General features: G+C 38.3%; 2 protein-coding genes across 12 annotated transcripts in view; one reads left to right on the top strand and one right to left on the bottom strand.

Moving 5' to 3' along the window:
• Window positions 1-1,115, top strand: part of SIRAL2 (SIR2 antiphage like 2) — a 37,312-nt gene extending 36,197 nt beyond the window's left edge. For all 11 annotated transcript variants that reach the window (XM_087868624.1, XM_087868626.1, XM_087868630.1 and 8 more), the window contains one exon: window positions 961-1,115. In XM_087868624.1, the coding sequence (XP_087724750.1) occupies window positions 961-1,115 (155 nt within the window). The remainder of the gene's footprint in view (window positions 1-960) is intronic.
• SMC1B (structural maintenance of chromosomes 1B) overlaps window positions 1-23,445 on the bottom strand; it is a 77,215-nt gene that overhangs the window by 10,361 nt on the left and 43,409 nt on the right. Inside the window, exons 13-18 of the mRNA XM_045779628.2 lie at window positions 20,888-21,025; window positions 20,268-20,384; window positions 18,777-18,883; window positions 3,544-3,685; window positions 2,581-2,726; window positions 1,089-1,242 (exon numbers count right to left, since the gene is read on the bottom strand). Coding sequence (XP_045635584.1) covers window positions 1,089-1,242; window positions 2,581-2,726; window positions 3,544-3,685; window positions 18,777-18,883; window positions 20,268-20,384; window positions 20,888-21,025 — 804 coding nt within the window. The remainder of the gene's footprint in view (window positions 1-1,088; window positions 1,243-2,580; window positions 2,727-3,543; window positions 3,686-18,776; window positions 18,884-20,267; window positions 20,385-20,887; window positions 21,026-23,445) is intronic.

Genomic DNA, 23,445 nt, shown 5'->3' with positions numbered 1-23,445 from the left:
TGAGCCACCCAGGCATCCCTTATATTGCCTTTTAAACAGACATTCTATTTCTTTCTATAGTAAAACTATTGTTTTTCTGCTCCCATCTATTTCTGCTGTTCACAGACCCCTCCCTTCTCTCTCTGCACCTACAAAAGTGGACCCATGACCCAGAGTTCTTCCCCAGGATTTTCCTAACAGCGCAGGGGAGAGTTCTCTTTCCCCTCTGGTCAGAGCGAGTGGTTATAGCTGCAGCCTTGTGGGGAAAGCCAGTTTGGGAGAATGAAGCCAATATATACTGAGCCAGAAAGAGTTCTTGACAGTGTTCAAATTCCTGGACTGAGTCAAGCTGAGACTGCCCCCTATCCCTATTCTGCCCCCGCTACCCAGCCCTATCCGTTTACCCCCTTTAGAGCCATCCAAGTTGGGTTTATGTCACTTGTGGCCAGGAAAGGGTTTTCTCCTTTCATTACCCTGTTTGGAATGTGACCTCTGCTACAATTGAGAAAATAGACAAAGACATTTTGAGTATAAGGCTATGAGATCTGGTCAATGTTGGCAAGAGAAGAGTTTTATAGATGCTCCACTCTGAAGAATCCAAAGGACTCAAGGCACTTCTGGGGTGGAGGATGGATGGAACAGAGTAGCTGTCTGACTGCTGGGGCAGAGCAGAGAGGGGAGGAGGGATGTGGAGGGAAGACCCTGGGGCAGAGCTCAGAGATGACCTGAGAGGCAGCGCCAACAATTCTCGCCACCGTCCTGTGGATGAGCTAACGGAAAATGGTCTTTCTACAGTGCACAGCAGCCACTTCCCCAACATCACCCCCAAAGCTCACTGACGCCAACAGCTTGAATTCTGTGCTTCTTCTCGGGCATCTAACGTGGGGCTAAAAGGACGTGGATTAGCAAGAGACATAAGAGAACTGCACGAAATGCCCAGTCCTCTGCCATGATGATTGTGCTGCCCTTTTTCCTTCCTAGGAGGAGATGCCTTCTCCACTCCTCATGGAGGAGGCGTCTGCAGAGCTGGGACGTCACTAAGCAGCTGGAGGGCATCCCATGAAGTTCCCTACGACTGCACTTATTTTGAAACCCTGGCGGTAGAATACCTCCACTTCAATGATGTCATCCAGTGATCCAGACAGAAGGATTATTTCAATGTCCTGAACTTTGCAGTCAAGCAGCAGATTATGCTTCTCTAGCCGTTTCTGTTCCAGAGAAGTCTGAATGATTATAACTTCTTTTTGCCATTTTCCCACTTCCCTGTAAATACACAGATATGAAAAGTGATATTTTACTCCTTATGTGAAGTTGCACCAAGGAAGAAAAATGAATGTGTTATAAACAAACTTACATGGAACAAAGATTTTTTCCTACACGTGCTAGAAGTTCTAGAGCTGCCTCACTGATGCTTGTAATGTGAACTCTAACACTCTGGAGAAAGGCCGCGAATGTGATCAGTTAATCCAAGGGAGGATTTTTAAATAATAAACATAATTAATCAGTCTAGCTTTGTTTCTTACTTTGTTTTAAAATCTGTATAATTTTTCAAGCTGCATTTCTCCCTCAATATAAGTTCTATACTTTAGAACCTCGAAACAAGAGAAACAAACTTTTAATAAGAGAAATATCTTACCAATTAAGTCATTACATATCTAATGGTCTCAAGTTTTCTTTTTACTACAGCCACTATTAATATAATACCCTCCATCTTAAATGAGGGCTTGGGGGTTTTACCAGTTAATGTGGGATTTTAAAGAGGACCTAAAACAGGACCAAAAAATAAAATAAATTAAGAATTATATGGTTTTCAAAAATACAATGATGAACAGAAATGTAGTTCTGTTTATACCAAATACAAGAGTGAAAAAAACTCCGGAGTAAACGAACTTCAATTCCACTCAAAAATCTTAGACAAATAACTTTTGGCTCTATCTTGAAATGCTGAAAGTCTTTAACCAGTGAGGAAAACCACGAAATGCCAACAGTTGAACAAACCAGAGCACATTTCATCTGATCGCTTATGGTCATGTCAATCATGCAGGAAAGCAGAGGCCACTGTGGCACAGCCGATCGGCTGATTCCAAGTCCCCATCATGGCAGACACATGTGCTTATCATGTGCCAGGTACTGTTCTAAGTGTCGTATGAACAGTCCCTCATCTGATCCTTACAGCTCTCCTGGGAGGTAGGCACTATCCCCACGTCGTATTTATTAGATGCAGAAATGAAGGCACAGTATGTAAGTAGCAGGACCGGGGGATGCAGCCACGCAGACTGGCTCCAGATCCCACCCCGGCCCCACCAGGCTTTGTCCCACAAGTGGACTAGAGAGGGGCCTGGCACAACAGTATCAGAGGGATTTAAAGTAAGGGACTTTTCATACAGGTCCACGTTTTCATCTGCCAAAGAGAACTATTCACTCTAAACAACTAACTGCCTCTTTTAGTTTTCCCCCAAATGAGAACACTTGAAAGGTGTGGTAAGGGACTAAAAGTACTAAGGGTAGATATTCAAATAACAAAACCCTACAATAAGTTTCAAATTGGTAATAAGCTTTAAAATTCTGGTTATGGTCCTTCAAACTGATAAACCTAATTACCTATCAATAGCCAAAAATTTCTTGCGTTCTTCTTCCAGTTGAGCTTGGACCTTCTCAGCGTTGGCAGTCTGAGTGACAAATACATCCTTAAGTTGCTGCCGCTTCGCCATGAGCTCATCCACAATTTGCAGACAATTTTCTTCAGCCTGAATGAAGAGATTTGCATTGTAGATTCACCATCTTTTACATTAATAAGGTCAACAGACCGTCTTATTGTTAAGAAACCAACCCAGTGATTCTGGGACAATCCCTTACTCTGTGTGCTGCTTGAACCTCCATCCCAGCTTGTGACCCATTCGGTTCTACACTTCTTGGAAATTCCAGTGCTTTTATCCTTCGCTGTGGATTCATTCCTCAGCTTGCTGCCTCTGACTTCTGTTCCCATTGTCCAGTGAAAATGCTTTTGCTACTATGACCTAGTAATTGGTAATTTGACAACTGTCCCCACTTCCTCCTCCCCGGAGCAGTGGAATTTCTGGCTCTATCTTCGTAACTCACGTGACCACAACTTCCAGAGTTCCACCCTTGCCTCACTGCTCTGCACGGTCCTCCGCTCTGCCCAAGAGTCTCAACCACTCGCGTACGGTTTCAGTTCACTCCCATAAACCAGCCCAGGCTCCTCCCGCCATCTACGTGCTATTCACTGCCAGAGATGGCTGCCTAGTTGTCACACAGGCAACTCAAGCTCCATGGGTCCAGGATGTTCTCCCTTTACTTTGCTCCTCTATCCACCATCACCCAAACTAGAACTCTGGAGTCATCAGTGGCATCCCCCCAACCCTCCGCTCCCATGTCAACAACTAGTAATTCATGAAACTGCTGCTTTGACTTCCAGCATTTCCCAAATCTGCCCTCCACCCTTTCTGTCATTAGGAGGACACTTCAGGAGCTCAACCCGTGTTTACTCATGGAGGAAGTCATCATTTCAGTGACGGGGCACCTCAGCCACCTGTTCTTAGTTACCTGCTTTAGGTCATCAATGTCCTCTCTGCCTTTCTGGATGGTTTCTTTTAACGCATTGATCTTATTCAGTCTCTTCTTCAGCTGATTGCGACTATACTCGAGTTGAGCATTAAGCCGAGTCTTTTGTTTCTCAAATTCTAATCTAGTATAATAGAGCCAAGCGTTACAAGTGGTAAAGAGTCTTTTAATTCTTTACTCTTTAGTTGTTATTATGGAAATAAGAAATAACATAGGAGAAATACTATAAGGATGTCAGTTCACGGTCATTCCTGTTCCATCTATAGCTGCACTCGTGACTTGGCTCCACCGCCGGGCTGTCTGAAGCACATTTCAGACATCATGTAGCTTCATCTGTAAATATCTTAGTCTGTATCTCTGGAAATGAAGTGACCATTGACACAAAACCACAAGCTACTATAGATACAAATGATGACAATTCCTTAATGTTAGATCGCTCTCACTGACAGATGCCCTAAGTCTCATTAAAAAAGCAAATTAAAACTAGTTTGTTTGAATCAGAATCCGTACATTGCATATGGATATATGTCTCTTCAATCCTCTATTACTGCGGGCTCCCTCCCCTCCTCTTTAAGTCACTATGTATGTGCTTATTCTCGTTTACTTAGTCTTTCCAAACGGCTGGTCACCCACAAACTCCAGCTTGGGAACCGAAGAGCCTGTTCTTTCCTGAAGCTCCCTGCTCCTTCGCCAGCCTCACAAACTCCTCATAAACAACTCCGAGACCAACTTAGCTCATCCTCCCCGGCCTCTCTCCCGCACACACCCTGCTAACAGGATCACTTAAGCCAGACAGATTTTCAAGCACTAACTGTTATCAGAGACCGTGCTCGATACTGCTGATACAAAGACCACGACGAGAACAGTAATGATAAAAACAAAGAGTGATATTCAATGAGAGGTCACTGTGTGCCAGACTGTTACACATGCTTTTACATGAATTAACTCACTTTGGTTGCAGGACTCTCTCAGCGGCTAACGCCACTATCCCTATTTATGAGGAAGCTGAGCAGACAAGGCATGGAGTCAAGTCTCTTGCCCAAGGCTACCCCATGAGGAAGTGATGGGGCGGGCGTGACACACTCAGAGGTCCTGCTCTTAACCACTGCGCACAGTGCCTGCAGGAGGGGTTACCAACAAACCCTTGACGGATTTATTCCTGCTGCAGGAGGCAGACGTGCAGACTATCTACGAGGGAAACACTTCTTCACTTGGCTCCGGAACACCGTACCACTCTGGCTTTCCTGTCCCCTCAGTGGCTGCTCCTTTGGTGGCTCCTGGTGATCTTACCCAGGCACATGGCTTTAAGTACCATCTGCATACAGACAATCCCAGAATTGGTATCTCCACCAGGATGTTTCCCATGAACTCCTGATTTGTACATTCAACTGCCTACTCCACATCTCCAATCGGATGTCAAAGGCATCCCAGGACACATAATGGATGAGCTACTAGAAGTAGTAGGAGGTTTTAGCAAACTTATGTTAGATCAAGCTAAAATTTGATAGCATCTTTCTACACCAGTAGAAACCAATTAGAAAAATATAAAAATAAACACTACTCATAAGAGAAAAGCAACCTATAAAATATCTAGGAAGTAACAAGATCACACAAGATCTTTATGGAAAAAAACCTTTAAAATTCTCATAAAGGATATAGATGATTAGAATACATAGGGATGCCTGGGTGGCTCAGTCAGTTAAACATCTGCCTTTGGCTCAGGTCATGTTCCCAGGGTCCTGGGATTGAGCCCCACATCGGCTCCTTGCTCAGCAAGGAGACTGCTTCTCCCTCTGCCTGCTGCTCCCCCTGCTTGTGCTCTCTCTCTCTCTGACAAAGAAATAAAATCTTTAAAAAAATTATGTGAATAAAAAAAAAGGAGTAAATGAAGAGACATATCATGTTCTTAGGTTAGAGGACTTGATATTTTGAAGACGTTCTCCCCAAATAAATCTATAAATCCAATGCAATCTCAATCAGAATTCCAGTTGGATTTTTATGAGAAACTCAATAAACAGTAATAGGCATAATTCTTCACAAAGAAAATCTACCAAAGTTTAAAGTAGACTTCAGAAAAAAAGAATATGACAGGAGGATAAAGAGGGGACAATTCACAGTGATAAAGAGATTAATTCAGCAAAAAGATACAATGTTCCCAAATTATGTATGGACCTAATCACAAGGCTATAAAATAAATGAAGTAAAAACTGACAAAACTGGAAGAAGAAACTGACAGATACAAAAGTATACTTGGAAATTTCAACGCTCCTCTCAGTGTTTGCTGAACAACTACGCAGAGGACCAGTAAGCACAGAGAGGACTTGAGTGATACCAACCAACTGGTTTTAACTGACACCCAAAGAATACTCCATCCGACAGCAGGTATCTATTAACACACTTCTGAATGCCCCATGGGTCACTGAAAGAAATCACAAAATATTTAAAAATATTTTGAATGGAATGAAAATGAAAATACAACATACCAGAAGTAGTGGGATGCTGCTTAAGTGGTAATTACAAGGAAATATATAGTTTAAAATGCTTATATTAGAAAAGAATTAAACCAAAATAAGTAGAAGGAAGAAAATAATAAAGGTAAGAGCAGAGATCAATAACACAGAGACAGACAAACCACAGAGAAAATCAATGAAGCTAAGAGCTGCTCTTAGAAAGGATCAATAATAAATTAATAAAATGAATACCCCTCTAGCTAGGTATCAATAAGAAAACAAAGAAGATAAATCACCAAAATCAGAAATGAAAAAAAGGACATCAGTATAGATCCTACAGACATTAAAAAGGATAAAAAGCAAATATTATTAAAAACTTTGTTAATAAATTTGACAACTTGGATGAAATACATAAATTCCTTGAAAGACACAAACTACCAAAACTCACTCAAGAAAAAGATATCCTGAATAGTCCTTTATCTATTAAGGGAATTGAATTTGTAACTAAAAACCTTCCCACAAAGAAAGGTGGGTGTCCCCACTGGCTTCACTGGCAAATTTTACCAAACTTTTGAGAGAAGTAATACATTTCTGTAAAACTCCTTCCAGAAAACACAAGAGGAGACAACAATTCTTGAATCATTTTATGGGTCTGGCATGACCCTGATCAAAAACGTGATAAAGATATGGCAAGAAAAGAAAACTACACATCAGTACACTCATGGACGTAGATGCAAAAATCCTTAATGAAATTTTAGCAAGTGAAATCCAAAAATATTTGAAAAGGATAATACAATATGACTGAGTGGGGTTTATCCTGGGTATATAAAGTTGGTTTCACATCAATCAATATAATTTACCATATTAATAAAAAAACCTGCAACCATGCACTCAAAAAAATGGCATAAAAAGTATTTGACAGAATTCAATATTCATGTATAAAAAATTTCAGCAAACTAGAAATAAAAAAGAACTATCTCAACCTGCTAAAGGGCACCCTAAAGTTAAAACCATACTTAACTGTGAGAGACTGACTGCTGTGCCCCAAAGATTGGGAACAAGGCAGGATGTCCACCCTTACCAATGTTTATTTATTCGCCATTGTACTGGAGGTCCTAGCTAGTAAAATAAGACAAGAAAAAGAAATAAAAGGTACACTAACTGGAAAAGAATAAAATTTTCTTCACTGAAATACAATCACCTATGTAAGAAATCCGAAGGAGTCTAAAAAAAAGCTCCTAGAACTAATAAGTGCAACAAAATTGCAGGATACAAGGTCAATTTATAAAAACCAATCTTGGGGGGCGCCTGGGTGGCACAGTCATTAAGCGTCTGCCTTCGGCTCAGGGCATGATCCCGGCGTTCTGGGATCGAGCCCCACATCAGGCTCCTCCGCTATGAGCCTGCTTCTTCCTCTCCCACTCCCCCTGCTTGTGTTCCCTCTCTCGCTGGCTGTCTCTCTGTGTCAAATAAATAAATAAAATCTTAAAAAAAAAAAAAAAACAACCAATCTTGGGTACCTGGGTGGCTCAGTGTGTTAAGCGTCTGCCTCTGGCTCAGATCATGATCTCAGGGTCCTGGGATCAAGCCCCACATTGGGCTCCCTGCTCAGCAGGAAGCTTGCTTCTCCCTCTCCCTCTGCCTGCCGCTCCCCTTGCTTGTGCTCTCTCTATATATATTAAAAAATAAATAAAATCTTAAAAAAATAAAAATAAAAACCAATCTTATTTAGGCGAGCCTGGGTTGCTCAGTTTGCTGAGCATCTGACTCTTGATTTCAGTTCAGGTCATGATCTCAGGGTCATGAGACTGAGTCCCGTGTCATGCTCTGTGCTCAGCGGAGAGTCTGCTTGAGATTCTCTCTCTCCCTCTGCCTCTCACCCCATTCTCTCTAAATAAATAAATAAATAAATCTTTTAAAAAACCAGACCAATTTTATTTCAATATACTAGCAACAATCTATTTGAAACTGATAATTAAAAACAATTCTATTTATATATAATAACATAAAGATATAAGATACTTAGAATAAACTGAACAAAATATAAGACCTGTGCACTGAACACTAAAGAACACTAATGAGAGAAATTAAGGAAGACCTACATAAAAAAGACAGACCCCATGTTCGTGTATTAGTTTTGTTAAAATGTCAATTCTTCCCAAATTGATTTATAGATTCAACACAGTCCCAATCAAAATCCCAGCAGACTTTTAAAAGCAATTGAAAAGCTGATCCTAAAATGTACGTGGAAATACAAAGGACATAGAATAGGCAGGGGCTTGACCTTCCTTATCCAGTGTTGCAGTCTCAGTGCCTAGAAGGGCGCCTGGGTCATGGCAGGCTTACAGTAAATAGGTGTTGAATGAATGAATGGACCACGAGAGAATCAGAATAAAATTAAAGGAAATGGGCCAAAATATTAATAGTTTTTATTTCTGGGCAATGGGACAATGACTGATTTTTAAAAAAAGTTTTCTCTATGTTCTCCAAGAGGCACATACTACATTTTGTATTTAAAAATTATACTTGATTATAAACCCACAGTTGGGGCTCCTGGGTGGCTCAGTCAGTTGAGCATCCAACTCTTGATTTCAGCTCAGGTTGTGATCTCAGGGTCGTGAGATTAAGTCCCACATCAGGGTCTGCGCTGGGATGAAGCCTGCTTGAGATTCTCTGTCTCTCTCTCCCTCTGCTCCTGCACCCCTGCCCTCCTTCTCTAAATAAATAAAAAGAAAAACCCACAGCTAAGATTATACTCAATGGGAGAAAACTGAGAGCTTTTCCTCTAAGGTCAGGAATAAACAAGGATGTCCACTCTCACCACTTTTATTCAACATGATACTGGAAGTCCTAGCTACAGTAATCAGACAAGAAAAAGACATTAAAAAAAAAGAAAAAGACATAAAATGCATCCAAATTGGTAATGAAGAAGTAAAACTTTCACTATTTGCAGATGACATGATACTATCTATAGAAAACCCTGAAGACACCACCAAAAAACTACTAAAACTGATAAATGAATTCAGTAAAGGTCACAGGATACAAAATCAATCTACAGAAATCCATTGCATTTCTATATACTAATAATGAAAGCAGCAGAAAGAGAAATTAAGAGAACAATCCCATTTACAATTACACCAAAAATAATAAAATACCTAGGAATAAGGTTAACCAAACAGGTGAAAAGACATGTACTCTGGAAACTATAAAACACTGATGAAAGAAACTGAAGAAGACACAAAGAAATGGAAAGACATTCCATGCTCATGGATTGGAAGAATAAATATTGTCAAAATGTCTATACTACCCAAAGCATCTACAGATTTAATGCAATTCTATCAAAATACCAATAGCATCTTCCACAAAACTAGAACAATCCTAAAATTTGTATGGAACCACAAAAGACCCCTAAAAGCCAAAGCAATCCTGAAAAAGCAAAAGAAAACTGGAGATATCACAATTCCAGACTTCAAACTATACTACAGAGCTGTAGTAATTAAAACAGTGTGGTACTGGCACAAAAATAGACACACAGATCAAAAGAACAGAACAGAAAGTCCAGAAATAAACCCACAATTATACGGTCAATCTTCAACAAAGAATATGCAATGGGAAAAAGACAGTCTCTTCAACAAATGGTGTTGGGAAAACTGGACAACAACATGCAAAAGAATGAAACTGGACCACTTTTTTGACACTCTCCACAAAGAAGAAACTCAAAATGAATTAAGGACCTAAATGTGAGACCTAAAACCATAAAAATTCTAGAACAGAGCACAGGCAGTAATGTCTCTGATGTTGGTCATAGCAACTTTTTCCTAGATAGGTCCCGTGAGGCAAGGGAGACAAAAGCAAAAATAAACTATTAGGACTACATCAAAATAAAAACCCTCTGCACAGCAAAGGAAACAATCAACAAAGCTAAAAGACAACCCACTAGATGGGAGAAGATATTTGCAAATGACATATCCAATAAAGAGTAGTATCTAAAATATATAAAGAACTTACACAACTCAATACCCCAAAATCAAATAATCCAATTAAAAATGGGCAGAGGCACCTGGGTGGCTCGGTCAGTCAAGCATCTGCCTTTGGCTCAGGTCATGATCTCAGGGTCCTGGGATCAAGCCCTGCATCAGGCTCTGTGCTCAGCGGGGAGTCTGCTGCTTCCTTGCCTTCTGCCCTGTCCCCCACCCCTGGCTCATGTTCTCTCTCAAATAAATAAAAAACCTTAAAAAATAAAATAAAAACTGGGCAGAAGACATGAACAGACAATTCTCCAAAGAAGACATACAGATGGCTAACAGACACATGAAGAGATGCTCAGCATCACTCATCATCAGGCAAATACAAATCACAGTGAGATATGACCTCACACCTGTCAGAACGGCTAAAATCAAAACACAAGAAACAAGAGGTGTTGGCAAGGATGTGGAGAAAGGGGAACCCTCATGCACTGTTGGTGGGAATGCAAACTGGTGCAGCCCCTGTGGAAAACAGAATAGAGCTTCCTCAGAAAGTTAAAAATAGAGCTACCCTATAATCCAGTAATCACACTACTGGGTATTTACCCAAAGAATACAAAAACACTAATTCAAAGGGATACATGCACTCTTATGTTTATAGCAGCATTACCAACAACAGCCCAACTATGGAAGCAGCCCAAGTGTCCACTGATTGATGAATGGATAAAGAAGATGTGGTATATATACAATGGAATACTATTCAGCCATAAAATAGAATGAAATCTTGCCATTAGCTAGAGAGTATTATGCTAAGTGAAGTAAGTCAGTCAGAGAAAGACAAGTATCATATGATTTCACGCCTCTGTGGAACTTAAGAAACAAAACAAATGAATAAAGGGGAAAAATAGGAGAGACAAACCAAAAACAGACTCTTAACTATAGAGAACAAATAGTTATGACAGGGGAGGTGGGTGGGGGGATGTGTGAAAGAGGTAAAGGGGATTAAGAGTATAGTTATCTTGATGAGCATGGTGTAACACGTGGAACTGTTGAATCACTATATTGTACACCTGAAATTAATATAACACTGTATGTTAACTATATTGGAAATAGAAGTAAAAACATAAGAATAAAAATTATATTTGATTTTTGTGTCTATATGAGATAATAGATGTTAACTAAACTTATGCAGTAATCATTTACAATACATGTAAGTCAAACCCTTATGCTGTACACCTTCAACAGTGATGTATGTCAATTACATCTCAATAAAACTGAAAAAAAGAGAAATGCCTAATACAAAATAAACCAATCATCTAGATACGTATAAGTACAGTAGAGTCTAGATCTTAAATAATCTGCAGTCATAAATGCTTTGTTTCCTATTCCTGCATGACTGACTCCTTTTAAATACAAAATGACTATACCTTGGGCAAAGGGACTGTCCTTTGACCTACAATACAACCTTGTCATCATCGCTGTTGTACCCTTAAATTCAGAATTTATAGTCATAATGCCAATGCAATTATATTCAAATAGATAATACATGGATGTGGTACAAAGTTAAAAAGATGTTAAGAATACACAAACAGTCGGGGCGCCTGGGCGGCTCAGTCGTTAAGCGGCTGCCTTTGGCTCAGGGCGTGATCCTGGTGTTATGGGATCGAGCCCCACATCAGGCTCCTCCACTGGGAGCCTGTTTCTTCCTCTCGCACTCCCCCTGCTTGTGTTCCCTCTCTCTCTGGCTGTCTCTCTGTCAAATAAATAAATAAAATCTTAAAAAAAAAAAAGAATACACAAAAAGTAAAGTATCTCTATCCCACCCTCTCAATCTCCTCAGAGGCAACCAGTCTTAATTATCTCTGAACACATATATGTACATATATTTTCCCCCAGAATGTCATTTGTCTCACTTTTCTTCATGGTGCTGTTGCTATGCAAAACATGTTATTTCTATACATTTGTATTTTATCTTTTCTTTTACAGCTTTCAGCATTTATGTCATACTGAAAGACCTTCTGTAAGATTATTTTTAAAAATTCTCTTATGTATGGTGTGAGAGAGTGGTCAAGTTTCATTCTTTTGCATGTAGCTGTCCAATTTTCCCAGCACCATTTATTGAAGAGACTGTCTTTTTTCCACTGGATGTTTTTTCCTGCTTTATCAAAGATTAGTTGCCCAAAGAGCCGAGGGTCCATTTCTGGGTTCTCTATTCTGTTCCATTGGTCTATGTGTCTGTTTTTGTGCCAGTACCATGCTGTCTTTGTGATCACAGCTTTGTAGTACAGCTCGAAATCCGGCATTGTGATGCCCCCAGCTTTGTTATTCCTTTTCAACAGTTCCTTGGCGATTCGGGGCCTTTTCTGGTTCCATACAAATTTAAGGACTATTTGTTCCAGTTCTTTGAAAAATGTCATCGGTATTTTGATCGGGATAGCATTGAAAGTGTAGATTGCTCTGGGTAGCATGGACATTTTAACTATGTTAATTCTTCCGATCCATGAGCATGGAATATTTTTCCATCTTTTTGTGTCTTCCTCAATGTCTTTCAAGAGTGATTTATAGTTTCTAGAATATAGATCCTTTACGTCTCTGGTTAAATTAATTCCAAGGTAACGTATGGTTTTTGGTGCTATTGTAAATGGAATGGATTCCCTAATTTCTCTTTCTTTAGTCTCATTATTCGTGTATAGAAATGCAACTGATTTCTGAGCATTGATTTTGTATCCTGCCACATTACTGAATTGCTCTCTAACTTCTAATAGTTTGGGAGTGGATTCTTTTGGGTTTTCCATATAGAGTATCATGTCATCTGCGAAGAGAGACATTTGACTTCTTCTTTGCCGATTTGGATACCTTTTATACCTTTTTGTTGTCTGATTGCTGTTGCAAGGACTTCTAGTACTATGTTGAATAATAGCGGTGAGAGTGGGCATCCTTGTCGTGTTCCTGATCTTAAGGGAAAGGCTTCCAGCTTTTCCCCGTTGAGAATAATATTTGCTGTAGGCTTTTCATAGATGGCTTTTATGATCTTGAGAAATGTACCATCTATTCCTACACTCTGAAGGGTTTTAATCAGGAAAGGATGCTGTATTTTGTCAAATGCTTTTTCTGCATCTATTGAGAGAATCATATGATTTCTGAATTTTTGTTTCTGGATAAAATCTAAGACACTGATAGATTTGCGAATATTGTACCACCCCTGCATCCCAGGGATCCCACTTGGTCATGATGGATAATCCTTTTAATGTACTGTTGGATTCTATTAGCCAGGATCTTGTTGAGGGTTTTGGCGTCCATATTCATTAGGGAAATCGGTCTATAATTCTTTTTTGTTGGGGTCTTTGCCTAGTTTGGGGATCAAGGTAATATTGGCCTCATAGAATGAGTTTGGTAGCTTTCCTTATGTTTCTATTTTTTGAAATAGCTTTAGGAGAATAGGTATTATTTCTTCTTTGAATGTTTGGTAGAATTCCCCAGGAAAACCATCTGGGCCTGGAGTTTTATTTTTTGGAAGATTGTTTATCACTGACTCAATCTCTTCATAATTAATTGGCCTGTTTAAAAAATCAATTTCTTCCTGTTTCAGTCTTGGTAGTTTATGGGTTTCCGGGAAGGCCTCCATCTCTTCCAGATTGCTTAATTTATTGGCATAAAGCTGTTGATAAAAGTTTCTAATAATCCTTCCAGTTTCATTGGTGTTGGTTGTGACCTCTCCTTTTTCATTAATAATTTTATTAATTTGGGTCCTTTCTCTATTCTTTTGCATAAGTCTTGCCAGAGGTCTGTCAATTTTATTAATTCTCTCAAAGAACCAGCTTCTAGTTCTGTTGATCTGCTCTACTGTACTCCTGGTTTCTAATTCGTTGATTTCTGCTCTAATCTTGGTCAACTGCTTCCTCGTGCGTGGATTAGGCCTGTCCCTCTGTTGCTGTTCCAGCTTCTTGAGGTGAGAATATAAAAACTGCATTTTAGATTTTTCTATTCTTTTGAGTGAGGCTTGGATGGCTATGTATTTCCCCCTTAGGACTGCCTTTGCAGTATCCCAAAGGTTTTGGACCGTTGTGTTTTCATTCTCGTTGGTCTCCATAAATTGTTTAAATTGAGTTTTGATTCCCTGGTTTATCGAATCATTCCTGAGCAGGATGGTTCTTAGTCTCCAAGTGTTTGAGTTTCTTCCAAATTTTTCCTTGTGGTTGAGTTCCAATTTCAAAGCGTTGTGGTCTGAGAATATGCAGGGAATAATTTCAGTCTTTTGGTATCAGTTGAGACCTGTTTTGTGTCCCAGAACATGGTCTATTCTTGAGAATGTTCCATGGGCATTAGAATAGAATGAGTATTCTTTGGTTCTGGGGTGTAGTGTTCAATATATATCTATGAGGTCCAACTCGTTGAGTATGGCATTCAAAGCCTTTGTTTCTTTGCTGAGTTTTTGCAAGGGTGTTCTATTTCTGATAGTGGGGTGTTGAGGTCCCCTATTATTAATGTATTTTTATCTATATGTCTCTTTATTCTGGTTAAGAGTTGGCTTGTGTATCTTGCTGCTCCCCTGGTGGGGGCATATATAATTGTCGTATCCACTTGTTGGATACATCCTTTAAGAATAATATAGTGCCTCTGACTATAGTCTTTAGTTTAAAATCCAATCTGTCTGATATGAGAATTGCTACCCCAGCTTTCTTTTGAGGTCCATTTGCGTGAAAGATGGTATTCCATCCCTTTACTTTCAGTCTGAATGTATCTTTGGGTTCAAAATGAATCTCTTGTAGACAGCAAATGGATGGGTCATTTCTTTTTATCCAATCTGCAACACTGTGGCATTATGGGAGCATTTAGGCCATTTACATTGAGACTGAGTATTGAGAGATATGATTTTAATGATGCCATGTTGCCAGTAAAGTCTTTGTTTCTATCGGTTGTGACTTTCTGTTCTGTATCACTCTTGGGGTCTTTTTACCTTTATAGAACCCCCCTTAATATCTCCTGTAGGGCTGGTTTCATGGTTACGAAATTGGTCAATGACTAGCGATTCTGGAAGGTCTTTATTTCTCCATCAATTCTGAATGACAGCCTTGGTGGAAAAAGGATCCTTGGCTGCATGTTTTTCTTTGAAAGAGCTTTAAAAATGCCCCCCCAACCCTTTCTCTCATTCCAGGTTTGTGTAGACAGGTCTGACATAATTCTGATACCTTTGCCTTGGTATGTGAGAGATTTCTTTGCCCTGGCCACTTTCAATACTGTATCCTTGGAACTCCAAATGGATGAAAGACCTCGATGTGAGACAGGAATCCATCAAAATCCTAGAGGAGAACATAGGCAACAACCTCTACGACATCGGCCAAAGCAACCTTTTTCATGACACATCTCCAAAGGCAAGAGAAACAAAAGATAAAATGAACATGTGGGACTTCATCAAGATAAAAAGCTTCTGCACAGCCAAGGAAACAATCAAAAAAACTAAGAGGCAGCCCACGGAATGGGAGAATATATTTGCAAATGATGCTACAGATAAAAGACTGGTATCCAAGATCTACAAAGAACTTCTCAAACTCAATATGCGAGAAACAAATAAATAATAAAATGGGCAGAAGATATGAACAGACACTTTTCCAATGAGGACATACAAATGGCCAACAGACACATGAAAAAATGTTCAAAATCATTAGCCATCAGGGAAATTCAAATCAAAACCACACTAAGATACCACCTTACGCCAGTTAGAATGGCAAAAATTAACAAGGCAGGAAACAGCAATTATTGGAGAGGATGTGGAGAAAGGGGATCCCTCCTACATTGTTGGTGGGAATGCAGGTTGGTGCAGCCACTCTGGAAAACAGTGTGGAGGTCCCTTAAAAAGTTAAAAATTGAGCTACCCTATGACCCAGCCATTGCAATACTGGGTATTTATCCCAAAGATACAGACGTAGTGAAGAGAAGGGCCATATGCACCCCAATGTTCATAGAAGCATTGTCCACAATAGCTAAATCATGGAAGGAACCGAGATGCCCTTCAACAGATGACTGGATTAAGAAGCTGTGGTCCATATATACAATGGAATATTACTCAGCTATCAGAAAGAACGAGTTCTCAACATTTGCTGCCACATGGACGGCACTGGAGGAGATAATGCTAAGTGAAATAAGTCAAGCAGAGAAAGGCAATTATCATATGATTTCTCTCATCTATGGAACATAAGAACTAAGAAGATCAGTAGGGGAAGAAAGGGATAAAGAAAGGGGGAGTAATCTGAAGGGGGAATGAAGCATGAGAGACTATGGACTCTGAGAAACAAACTGAGGACTTCAGAGGGGAGAGGGTGGGGGAATGAGATAGACCGGTGATGGGTAGTAAGGAGGGCACATATTGCATGGTGCACTGGGTGTTATACACAACTAATGAATCATCGAACTTTGCATCAGAAACCAGGGATGTACTGTATGGTGACTAACATAATATAATAAAAAACATTTTAAAAATTCTCTTATGAGTGATTCAAGTATTCTTATGCCTTCATTTTATTTATTGAAATCTTCAATTCAGCTGGCATTAATCTGAGTCTAAGGAATGAGACATGGATCCAAGTAGGTTTTTTTCCAGGTTGTAAACACATGTGTCCCAACATGATTTACTGAGAGGTATATTTTTTTCTCCACTGATATGAGATGCCAGCTTTATATTAACTTGAATTTCTCTTATAGATCTAAGTATATTTCTGGACTCCATGTGTGAGCAAGCACCTTAAGATTTTAATTAACCAACTTTATACATGTATTAAAATCCGGGAGTTCTAGTCCTTTCTCATTACCTTTTTCTTAGCTAGTTCTGAATGTGAACTCTAGAATCAGCTTATCTAGTTAAAAAATTCCTCATACATGTATTGAGATGATATGTAAATAAGAGATTAAATTAGGGAAAACCAACTTCTTTATAATATTGAGTCTTCCTATGAAAAAACTAGTACGCCTTTTCTTTTTGTTCAAGATTATTATCTATCTTGTTTAAAATATTATACAATTTTTTTATTAAGTAAACTCTATCCCCAATGTGGGGCTCGAATTCACAACCCCGAGATCAAACATCTCATGCTTCACCAACTGAGCCAGCTGGGCACTCCTGAAAGTTTCTTTATACACTTTCACATTTAGTAAGTTTATTCCTAAGTACTAAGTATTTTACCTTTTTCATCTCTTAATAATTGAGATATTTTCTCCCTACATATTGTCTCGCTGGTAGTTTCTATATAGAAAGTCTAAAAATTTTTAAATTAACTTTTATAACAATTTTTAAAGTTTTCATATTAATATTTGTATCCAGCCACATTACTGAATTCTTTTTTGTTTCTAACAGTTTTCTAGGAATTTCAGTTTCTAATTTGTTTTCTAGGAATTTCTAGATATATATCATATAACCCCTCAAATAGTGGAAATTTTATTTCCTCATTTGCAAATGTTTATACCTTATTTATATTTCTTCTCTAACTCCATGGACTAGGATTTCCAGAAGAGAGTTAGGTAATGGTGGTGATACCGAATATTCTTCTCATTTCTAACTTTACTAGGAAGATTCTAGTGTTACTCCATGAAAACATGATGCTGATTTAGAATAAGGTGTATTTTATCTAAAACTAATGATGTACTCTATGTTGGCTAAATGAATTTAAATAAAAAATTTTTAAAAAGAATAAGGTGTATTTTCTTTTATCACAGATAGTCACTCACAGTTTAGGATTTTAAAATCAAGAATGGATGCTGAATTCTGTCAAGTGCCTTCTTCATCTTCTCTAGAGTTGACTGTGTGATTTTTTTCTTCTGTGACCATTAATATGGCAAATTACAGCAAAGATTCCTGTTACTGAACCACCCTTTTATTTCTGGAACGAAGTCTACACTAGATAATGGTGTATTGTTTTGTTGTGTTGTTGCACTGCTTGTTTCTAAGTAACATTATTTTATTTGGCTATTTATAGGTAGGAATGATTCAGAGTTTCTTACGGAATGTGTACATACCTTTTTTTGGATTTCTGTACCAGTATTATTAAATATTATTGTTCATTTCATAAAAAGATATTTCTTCCTCTTCTATACTACAAATATTGAACATTTGTTTAAATGTTAAATGTTGAAGTTACTTGTGCCTTTAAAGTTTACTGGGATGATTCTTTTGTGAAACCATATGTGCCTGGTGAATCTGGGGAAGAGAGTGTTGGGCAGGAGGCTTTTTTATGTTCTTTTCCTATGGTAACTGGCCTCCTTACATTTCTCTTCTTGGGAATATGTTACTTCCTGAAGATTATCAATTTTACCCACATACATGGATATTTACAGAGAAATAATCAAATTATTGTTTTACTCTTTTTTAGATAACTGTTATGTGTATAATTATGTCCTCATTCTCTTATTTTGTATATTTATACTTTTTCTCTTTAAAAAATTATGGAATAAAAGAATTGTATCTCTTTATAAGAATATAAATGTTTACTAGCTATTTCTTGATGAACTGAAATAAAGACTCACTCAGGCACAATTCCCTTAAATTAAGAAATAACAATTACAGGGGAGCCTGGGTGGCTCAGCTGGTTAACCATCCAGCTCTCGGTTTTGGCTCAGGTCATGATCTCAGGGATCATGAGAAGGCATGCTGCACTGGGCTCTGCACTCAGCAGGGAGTCTGCTTGAAGATTCTCTCCCTCTGCCCCTCCCCCACTCTCTAAAATGGATAAACAAATCTCTAAAAAAAAAAAAAGAAATAATAGTTACATTCATATATGTGTAAATTACTAACATCTTCTAATAAAAATACCTTTTCTGATCAATTTCTTGTTGCTGTTTAACATGTTTCTTCTCAAATTCACGAATATTTTCCACACCAATTTCTTCACAGAAATGTTGAAAAATCTCATCTTCCACCTTTTAAATTATTTCAAAACAACTGGTTTAATAATTAATCTTAAGAAAGTATACAGACAATGCTTAAACCTAAATTCTTCCCACCAAGAATTTCCTGTATTAGTCCAAAAACTAATCCAAAAAGCATTATCGTACTCTGAGGAACCAGTATTTTTTTTCTCTAATTCTTCAAACTACACACTCTATTTTCAAATTTCTTACTCTAAAAACTAAATAAGAAAGCTCATAATTGGCTTTATTAACTCTTTTGGCTTTATGAAGTGTTGGAAACAAAATTAGAACTATGTCCTTTACATTAGCCACAACAGAATATAACATTCTACATAAATAAATAAAATATTCTTTAGGTAGGAGTGATACCAGAGTCTCAAGCAATAGAAGACAAAAGGACTGGAGCATAGAATTAAGACTCAGAAAGATTTGGAAGAATTAGAATGAGCCAAATCCAACAAAACAACATTGAACCTCAGTAGTTTTAAAGCCCTGCATTTACATATAATTACAGGATAAGAGGGAGCTGTTTTAAACAGCAGGACATGTTAAAAACGTTCAGATTTTATTTGAATATAAATTAAATATGAATGGGACATGACTGATGCAGTGGTAAGTTACAATTTACATAACTAGATAACCCGAACTGTGGAAAGTTGTAGTTCTATGTGTTGAGTCCCACGTACTCTGATCAGACAGAATTTTGACATTCAACTTCGTTCTGGGCATTGACAAACAACAGAGCACCCAGACAACGGTTGCCAGAGCTGGTCTTAAATCCATGATTAAAGCGTTAGGGGTACTTAACCTGGAAAAGAGATAATTAAGGAGCAACAGAAGTGTGGTTTCAAATCCTGTGAGACAAGGCAGAACTAAAGCAACGGGTGGAAGCTCTTAAGTGATGGTGGAGCAGACAACTTTCTAAGGATTAGAGAGGATCAACAGAAGAATGAATCAAGCCAGAAAGTTCCGGTCATTTTATAAGCAGAGGCTAGATGACCAAATCTTTGTTGCCTCAGAGCCAAGCACTGTGCCTGGTAAATATAATAAATGTTCAAGAAATAATTACTGAGGGAATGAGTAACTTTAGAAGATAATCTGAAAGAAAGGTTCTTTCTTTCTGGTGTTAAGGACAGTGGGAGAAGAAAGAGGCTGTAATTTTTACAATGGGGAAGGAGATGCTGGAGAGCAGAAGAGCGTAACTATGCACTGGTCATTATCTCTTGAGAGGGGCAACAGTGGTTCTCCAAAGACACAAAGAAACTCATTTGGTGAACAAAAAACTAAGTACCTAACAAACTGCTTTAGTGTATATTCAAGAAGGCCTATATCAGGTATCTGGTCTAGAACGATATTTTACATGTCAATCAGTAACAAATACACCATTCATGACCTTATCTATCTTTTCTTGAAATTCTTCAATTCTTTGTTGCCGTTCTTTGATTCCTTCACTCAACATAGTACACTGAGACTCAATATTTAGTAGTTCACTTTGTAGCTGAGATTGTTCCTAATTACAAAAGAGAAAGATTTCTTTTTAACATGGCTATTTTACCCTTACACAGTGAAGCAAACATATGTGAAGGTATCTTTTAGAATAAAATGGGTATCCCACGGGGCACCTGGGTGGTTCAGATGGTCAAGTGTCTACCTTTGGCTCAGGTCATGATCCCAGGGTCCTGGGATGGAGCCTAGCATGGGGGCACCCTGGACAGCAGGGAGTCTGCTTCTCCCTCTCCCTCTGCTGCTCCCCTCTGCCTCCCCTCCACTTGTGCTCTCTCTCTCTCAAATGAATAAATAAAATCTTTAAAAAAAAAGGGGGGGGGGAATCCCTGAAATAAGGTAAATGGAGGCACGGTTGTATGTCAAGATTAACAACCATAAAAATAAACTAGAATATAATCTCTATCATGGGGTAATGTGTAAAAATTACATGATGCTATGTAAATGTAATTCCTGAAATTCTCTGTCCTGGTTCTTATCTCCACCAAGTTTTCTGTAAGCCCGTATTACCCGGTAAAAAGCAGGAAGGTGCTTCTTTTTAATCATCTCTAGTTCACTTTGTGAATATTTGAGTCGTGTATGAGTTCCTTGTACTAGAGTCTGTATTTGTTTCAAATCTGCTTCCTTGCGAAGTATCTTCATTAAATCCTAAAAACGGAGAGAAAAAGAACATTTTACAACAGAAGGGCACTTTAACTTTTTTTTTTTTTAAAGATTTTATTTATTTATTCGATAGAGATAGAGACAGCCAGCGAGAGAGGGAACACAAGCAGGGGGAGTGGGAGAGGAAGAAGCAGGCTCATAGCAGAAGAGCCTGATGTGGGGCTCGATCCCAGATCGCCGGGATCACGCCCTGAGCCAAAGGCAGACGCTCAACCGCTGTGCCACCCAGGCGCCCCCACTTTAACTTTTTAAAGTGCTTTCATGTGTCGTAAGTCACCCACACCTGTCTTCCCCCTTTTGATAAGAGACTGGCAATTAAGTACACAAGCCGTCTGGAGGGACCACAATGCCCTACACCATCAAAGACTAATACACTTCCTCATAGGAAACAGGAGTGAAAAATGAGGAATGGGACGTGTGTGTTCCACCCAAGGCACACAAGTGACATAAATGGGCTCAGCCTTGCTTTTAGTACACTCCCTTCCTCCTTCACCCACCCCATTACTCAACCACATTAACTCCCTAGTGTGTGTATGTTCTTCTGTATTTTTACTCCTGGTCTGTACATAACACATGTGCACCCAGTCACCTATATATGGTTTTTTTCACTTGTGTTTTACAAATGTAGAATCCTATTGAATGTGCTTTTCTCCCTGTTTTTCTCATTCAGTTACTCACAAAAGTCAATTGACAAAGCTCTAAACTGATTCCTTGAATGGCTGCATATTATTCCAGCATGTAACTGTACCAGAATTATTCAACTGTTCTCTTAATGATGGGCCTTCACTTTGTCTCCAGGTTTCTGCCATTATAAACAGGGGGGCAACAACATGCTTGTATGTTTTTATTTCCATGCAGTAGATTCCCCAGGGTGAGATCAATGGGTCAAAGGTATTCCTGTGTCTAATAGCTGCTACCCACTGCTTTCCCAAAGGCCATAACAAGTCACGTTTCTATAAATAATGTATGAGTACATGTTTCGTTACATCTCCTCCAGCATTTATATATTTTTTCCAAGCCTTATGGATAGGTGTGGAGCAATGTGAATTTAATTTTGTATTCCCTTGGGTACCATACTCTGTATTGAGTATTTTTTCATGTTGATTGGCCGATGGACTCCTTTCTGCAAACTGTCTAATCTTATCCTTTCCCCAGATGTTCTCTCATAGCCATTTTCATGTCAACTTGTAAAGAAATCTTTGATAGACAGAAACTAGTCTTCATTTTAAACTTTAAAAAATGTATATAATGACTTTTATCCTCACTTAAAAATTTTTTTACATTCAGGTTTTTAATCTATTTGGAATTTATTTTTGTTAAAATATGGGGCATAACATTACTTTCTTTAGAGGTGCAAATGCCATTTACTAAATAACCTATCCTTTTCCCACAAACCAAAACATTGTCTATTGTATACTAAATTGTCAATTATACTGGGCTCTGTTTCTGGAATTCCTATCCTGTTTCATTAATCTGTCCACTCTTACTCCAATACTATATCAGCTTGATTGCAATGGCTTCTGATAGAATTCTGTATGCTGGTAAGACAAGTTCTATCTCCCTCTTTTGTCACATGATTTTTTTCTACTTCAAGGAATTCTTCATCTGTAAGAATTAGAATATCATTTTCTCAAACTAAAAAATCCTCAGTAATATTTTAATTAAAATTGCATTCAGTAATATATTAATTGGAGGACTTCTAACCCAAGAATGTAGTATGTCTTTCCTCTTTGTTGTTTTATGTTTTTCATTAAGATTTAGTTTTTTAAAAATAGTTACTGTGCCTTTAGATTTACGTTCATTTCTATGAGGATATTTTCTACTTTTAGATGCTTTTTATAGTATAGAGAAAAATTTTACAGAATTTTATTTATGTAGCCCTCACATTAGCTTATTAATCTAGTAGTTTTAAAACTATAATCTTATTATCAGCAAAAAGTTAGTTTTTCTCTTTTCAAAGATTAATACAAATTATTTAATTTGTGCCTAACTGTATTTACTATAACTTCCAAGACAACATTCATTAATAATGATGACAGCAGATATCTCTGTCTACTTCCTGATTGCAAATAAAATGGTTTTAATGTTGGGTCACCTGGGTAGCTCAGTCAGTTAAGTGCCAACTCATGATTCTGGCTCAGGTCATGATCTCAGGATCATGGGTTGGAGCCCTGCATCAGGCTGTGCTTAGGGGAGAGTCTGTTTGAGATTCTCTCTCCCTCTGCACTTCCCCCACCCCCACGCTCTCTCTCTCAAATAAATAAATCTTTAAAACAAACAAATAAAATAGTTCTACTATTTCACCATTTAAGCAATTACACCTGTTGGTTTTTGGTAAAAGCCAAATTATTGGCTATGTTGACTGATCACTTAATATTAGAACACTCTTATTTTCTTAGAATAAA

This window comes from Ursus americanus, chromosome 17 (assembly GCF_024610735.1).
Source record: "Ursus americanus isolate L20-20 chromosome 17, mUrsAme1.1.p, whole genome shotgun sequence".
Classification (NCBI taxonomy): domain Eukaryota; kingdom Metazoa; phylum Chordata; class Mammalia; order Carnivora; family Ursidae; genus Ursus; species Ursus americanus.
The sequence above is the reverse complement of the archived record's forward strand: the minus strand, read 5'-3'. Positions and strand labels throughout refer to the sequence as shown.